The 5,424-nt window shown below is 37.0% G+C and overlaps 1 protein-coding gene across 1 annotated transcript in view; it reads right to left on the bottom strand.

Moving 5' to 3' along the window:
- Positions 1-4,636, bottom strand: part of POLQ (polymerase (DNA directed), theta) — a gene marked incomplete at both ends in the record, with an annotated part of 35,065 nt that extends 30,429 nt beyond the window's left edge. Inside the window, 3 exons of the mRNA XM_010292363.1 lie at positions 2,942-3,154; positions 4,248-4,394; positions 4,492-4,636. Of these exons, the coding sequence (XP_010290665.1) occupies positions 2,942-3,154; positions 4,248-4,394; positions 4,492-4,636 (505 nt within the window). The remainder of the gene's footprint in view (positions 1-2,941; positions 3,155-4,247; positions 4,395-4,491) is intronic.
- Positions 4,637-5,424: the final 788 nt, after the last annotated feature.

Here is a 5,424-nt window from a genome sequence, read left to right as displayed (position 1 = left end):
CTGCTGAACCACTCTCACTTCTTGTTCTGGAATTGACTGGAACTATAATATACAGTGGCATCAATTTTTCTTCTGTGCTGCTGTATTAAACTGAAAAGATTCTCAAAAGCAAGAACAAAACATAAAAGCTGCACAGCACTTTGACAGTTTGTGTTAAGTCAACCAGTTTCCATTCCTGAAATAGCACAGATATCGAAGTAATTCAGAAATCTAAAGTTATTAATCTAAGTAACTGCATTCTCTGAACTTTCATATATGCACATATATACACACACACAATCTTAAGTATCCTGAATGGTTTCCACTGAAAGTACATCTAAATATACCTCACCTTAAAATTCTCTATCAGACATTGTTAAATTAGTCCCTAACTACTGAAATTCTGTGGGAGATAAAAAAGGTCCCAGAGCTATGAAACAAAAATAAAAATAATGGGCCAATTCCTTTAATGAGGTAATAGTGCAGACTACCTATGGAATATGCAGTGGTCACATAAAGGACAAATCCATTACAGAGAAACTAGGTCCCTAGGAGACCTAGCTAGTTACAGGTTTTGCCAATTGGCATAGGATAAATCAATTATAGGTAGGACAAGCTTTCTTTTAATTAAGAAGAGTGCATTAGTCTTCGATAAGCTGGACAGTAAGTATCACAATAGGTTTACGATAACTTGTCAAGTTTTCAGTGCATGTAGTCTGGACACCAAGGTAATTTTGGTAGTGGGTATCTTAGTAAGATCCTAGGAATGTTAAGTTATGCTAAAACTGTAGCTGTGGTAATGCTACAGTAATTAGCAAATCTAGAAGTAATGAAAAAACAACTGCACTTAAATTTCATGAACAGAATAAATACCACAAATGCAGTGCAGGTGAGTAACCAAATACAGCTTAAACATGATTACATAAATGAATTACAGGATGAAAGAGGTGCTCAAGAGGATGTGTCCCTGGGATTTTTTTTTATCCTATCAGGTGAAACTTTTGACATCTATTGCCCATGTATTTTTGCCAGAGCTGAGAGTACAGAAAATAAACTGCCTGTAAGCATTGTTTTGTGAAAGCAAAGCTTATTTTGATTTTAGCAATAAAGAACTTCCACTCATTTCACATTTGGGTTCTGATGTGACCTACAATTCCCTCTGAAAACTTTGACTCTTAGTATGATAAATCTAACAGAAGATGGGTGCCACTTGGCTGTATGTTACCTGACAGTTACTGAAGACTTGGGGGACACCCTTTCCCAAGATGTCACTGAGAACTTAAAGCCAGTAATTGCAACTGTCCTGGTTTCCATTATTAACCAGTATTACGGATAAACCATGACAGCAACCCAGTAAACAGTAAAAACAAACAAAAAAAAAACGTAAAATGTTTTAAGATCCCTTATGGAACATTTCACATGAAAGGGGAAGTTTAGGTTAGTATCAGACTAGACAAACACCAGAAGACTCTAGCTATCTAGGCATAAAACTCCATTAAAAGCAAAAAAGGCCCTATTATATTTCTAGGTTTTGTTCAGTGACATTGAACAGCTTTACCTATTTCGCCATGGGAATACGACACTTTTGAAAAATGCAAAAATAATCCAATTTCATTTTCTAAAATTATGTTTTTAAATTTCCATCAAATCAGAAAAAAATTCAAAAACTCAAAACCAACAATCCAACACTACAGTCTTGGATTGAAGGAGGAATCAACCCAAGAGCATTTATCTTCTGTCTCTCAGCTGAATTTCATATCCACATAAGGCATTTTTTCCAGCTGAAGTTGCTGTCCTCCAGTCTCCCTACTCTGTGAAAGAGTAGCAGCTGGTAATGTAGCTTTACGTCCTTACCCAAAAGACTCTATGGAGTGGAAAAAAATGGTACATTCATGAAGCTCATCACCATAAAATCAACCGCTTATTGCACAAAACACAGTCACATTAGAACTGTCAAAAAAGGGTACTAATTATTGTAACTTGAAGGGAAAAAAAGAAACTTCAAGGTGTAATTTTACACCTGCCAACTACACTCAAATGACAAAGTCTGTAAAATTTCAAATACAGCATGCAGCTGCCCTTTTTTTAACAGATACGGATAGCTCACAGAGATATAGGTCGCAAAATGCTCTGTTGCTATGCTACTCCAGCAAAAATAGAAAGTTAAATGTAAGAACAGTCTGCTTACATAGGGTTCCAGCAAGCACCAATCAAACCATCAGTAGGGCAAATCCCACTTCCTGCTTGTGTTGAACTACTGTGTTTATACTTGTATAATATAATTTTTCCAAATATCATCCATGCAGATAAATTTCCATTGCAAATTAAAATAACAATTGCAAATTAAAATAACAGGCAGGATTATTTTGTTGAACATCAGTCAGTGCCACTGTATGCACGAAGACACCATATTATCTATGAACTACTGTTCATATTTCCCTGTCTCTCTGTCGCATTACTACTTTCAAGATCCATAAAAGTTATAGTTAAGTTTAGTGGAAGTTTAATAAGTGCAAATCAGAGCTTCAGACAACAGAATAAGTTTGTCAAATTATAGCTGTGGACTTTAAATGCATTTCTTACAGTTTAGGCCTGTCCAGTGAGAGTTTACTGTAAATTTTCTCACTGAAACAGTAAACACTTTAGTAAACCAACCATGGATCACAGAATTAAGGCAAATGAACAACACAGCCTTAGAAGCTAACAAGTATTCAAAGGAGAAAATAGCCTGTTCCTGAAGTAGCTGACATGTAAATATCAAAGTAAGTGTCATGCAGTGAAAAGAATCCCCTGGGAATTACAATTTTTATTCCATTAATACCAAACAAACTCATCTTGATTAACTTAATCATACTGAATACCAAAGGAATTAATCATGATTAGTCACTAATTGTGAAGCACTGCCCTGGATTTAATCAGGTTAACACCATTCTTAGAGAATGTTAATAAAGCCTCTGCTTACCCTCTGTGTCTACTCCTTTCCTACCAGCCCTTCCAGCCATCTGCTTGTAAGTGAGAATGTCCAGCAGTTTGCCACCAAACATGGGAGTTCGTATAATTACTCGGCGTGCAGGCAAATTCACTCCAGATGAGAGCGTGGAGGTTGCTGCTAGGACTCTAATCAAGCCCTGGCGAAAAGCTCCTTCAACGATGTCCCGTTCATCAAAAGTAAGACCTGAAGAGAGGTGACTTTTAGCAAGCCTAGAAATGGTGAGACTGCATTTAAGAGCTAATAATATTACCGTGAAGCAAGAGGAAAAACAAACAAATTTAATGAACATTTGCCATTCAGTGTTAGGAACTAGACTTCCAACATTATCTCAGTTAACTTCTTTCAAACCATAGGTGAAGCAAAATTTCACCATTAAGTTTTCATTAATCTACTGACAGTAATAGTTATAAACTAGCTTTTCTAAGGTGCTTGCACACATTGTAGCAAGATGAACAACTATTTACTATGTATCTACAAGCACTGCAAGTAAATAAATAACATAAATAAATAAAATAAAAAGAAGAAAACTGGATGTAACAAACACAGTAGGGAAGTAGTATTTAGTCATTTGCCATCCTGACCCTGGAATATTTCTTCATTATTTCCATTCTAGGTTACAGGTCTAATATGTACCTTTCTACATTTCCTTGAGGGCTTCAGGCTAATTTTACTCTTGAGAAAGAAATGCACACTCTATAAGCATTTGGAATTATTCCCCCTACATATTCAATGCCATAGCTACTGTTTTCTTCTCCTGAGCCAGTCCTTTTGCTCAGTGGATCAACAGGTGACACACACTATTACCTGCTTAAGTAAGAAATAAAAGATCTAGCCAGAAGCATTTGCAGCACATGCTCCTTGTATTTTTATTTTCATTGTTATATTTCTTCTATTTACTCATCTATTTCAGTTTTATGTTAAGAAAAATTGCTCTGAAATACTCTGGCAGCTTTAGGGACAACTTGAAAATGCTTGGGCTACAAATCAGCTATTTTTTCAGGCATTTCACCAAAAAAAAATTAAGTTGTATTTGAAAAGTTGCTGTTTTCCAACACAACAGAGAGAGGACTTACCATAACAATTAGTGAATTAAAGTCTTGGGCCACAATAAAAGAATTTCAAGTTTACCTCTAACTGTGAGATTCTCAACGCATTGTAATTCAGTCATAAGCTACAGAAACTTCAAAAAGCAATTGGTAACTTCTTGGTAACTACAGCAAAAAGAACAATATGACTTGACCATTAGAGAATTCAAGACCAAGATACTCAGAAATACCTGCATGATGGAATGCCACTCCCCAGGGCAAAGTACGTTGGAGCACAGAGTCCAGGCCTGAGACAGAACGCTTTAGCTGATCCAGAATCTCATTGATCCCCTCTCTGTCCACAACAACAGGGGCAAGGGCTGAGTTTTTTGTAGAACCTTGAGAGAGAAAATATTCTTATAGTTTCTACTAAAATTAATTTTCATTTAAGGCACTGTGCACGCTACAGTCTTCTGTTAACTACTTTTTTCTTACTCTCAGCCTGTTGCAAACTGTAGAATTCCCTGGCAATGATGTCTGCCAGCTTCTCACACCAGTTCTTGGATGGACAGAAAAGCAGGACTGAATGGCCATCACAAACAGTCTCATAACACAGGTTCACAACATGGTCTTCATCTCCCTGAATTGAGACAAAATATTTTCAATGCACTCTCACAGTGAATGGGATTTGTAAATGCTGTCATTCTTCTGTGTCACAGTAGGAATCTTCTACTTCAAGTCAGAAAGAGGACCAAATAAAGAAGATGGAGCACTGTTATCTCAGTTTCTGTCTTGCTTTAGGAAGTCCAAGCACTAGTATGACCACATTGCTGAGGACAAGCCCCAGATGTACCCATGAATAAATCTAAGGTTTTACATCTTGCTTTCATAAACCTGTTTCTGAATGAAGGCCACACAGTGCACACAAAAACTTTCATGCACACAAAAACAACTGCAACTTCCATGTCATGTCTAACAGCAGTGGGGAAGAACTAGGAAGAGTCCAAAGGGAAAATATCACTCTACAGTAACTAAAGAAAACTTATCTACTAGGATGTCTGAATTAAAAGTATGGAATATAGTAGTCTGAGCATCCCCAGTAAGATGCACCCAGCAAGCACTGTTGACCAAAGACTGCAAGTGTTCAAGAGGACAGTAGAAGGCTTTTATGGATACATACATAGACGTGTATGCAAAACCCTGCTGGTTACAGCTTGCTTTTTTGGTTTTAAGATCCTAAAAGAGCTCCTGCAACTGATTTGTTTTGCTTGGTTAAGCCAGATTTCTCTTCCAGCAAGGAGGCCAAGGGAGGAAGAGAAAAAAGGTAGGCGTACAGTAAGAAATAAAAAGCACTGAAATGCAAATGAAAACAGGGGGGCAATGGCAGGAACTGCATATACACATCAAAAGCTCAGTCTAAAATTCAGC

This window comes from Phaethon lepturus, unplaced genomic scaffold (genome assembly GCF_000687285.1).
Source record: "Phaethon lepturus isolate BGI_N335 unplaced genomic scaffold, ASM68728v1 scaffold29998, whole genome shotgun sequence".
Classification (NCBI taxonomy): Eukaryota; Metazoa; Chordata; class Aves; order Phaethontiformes; family Phaethontidae; genus Phaethon; species Phaethon lepturus.
The sequence above is the reverse complement of the archived record's forward strand: the minus strand, read 5'-3'. Positions and strand labels throughout refer to the sequence as shown.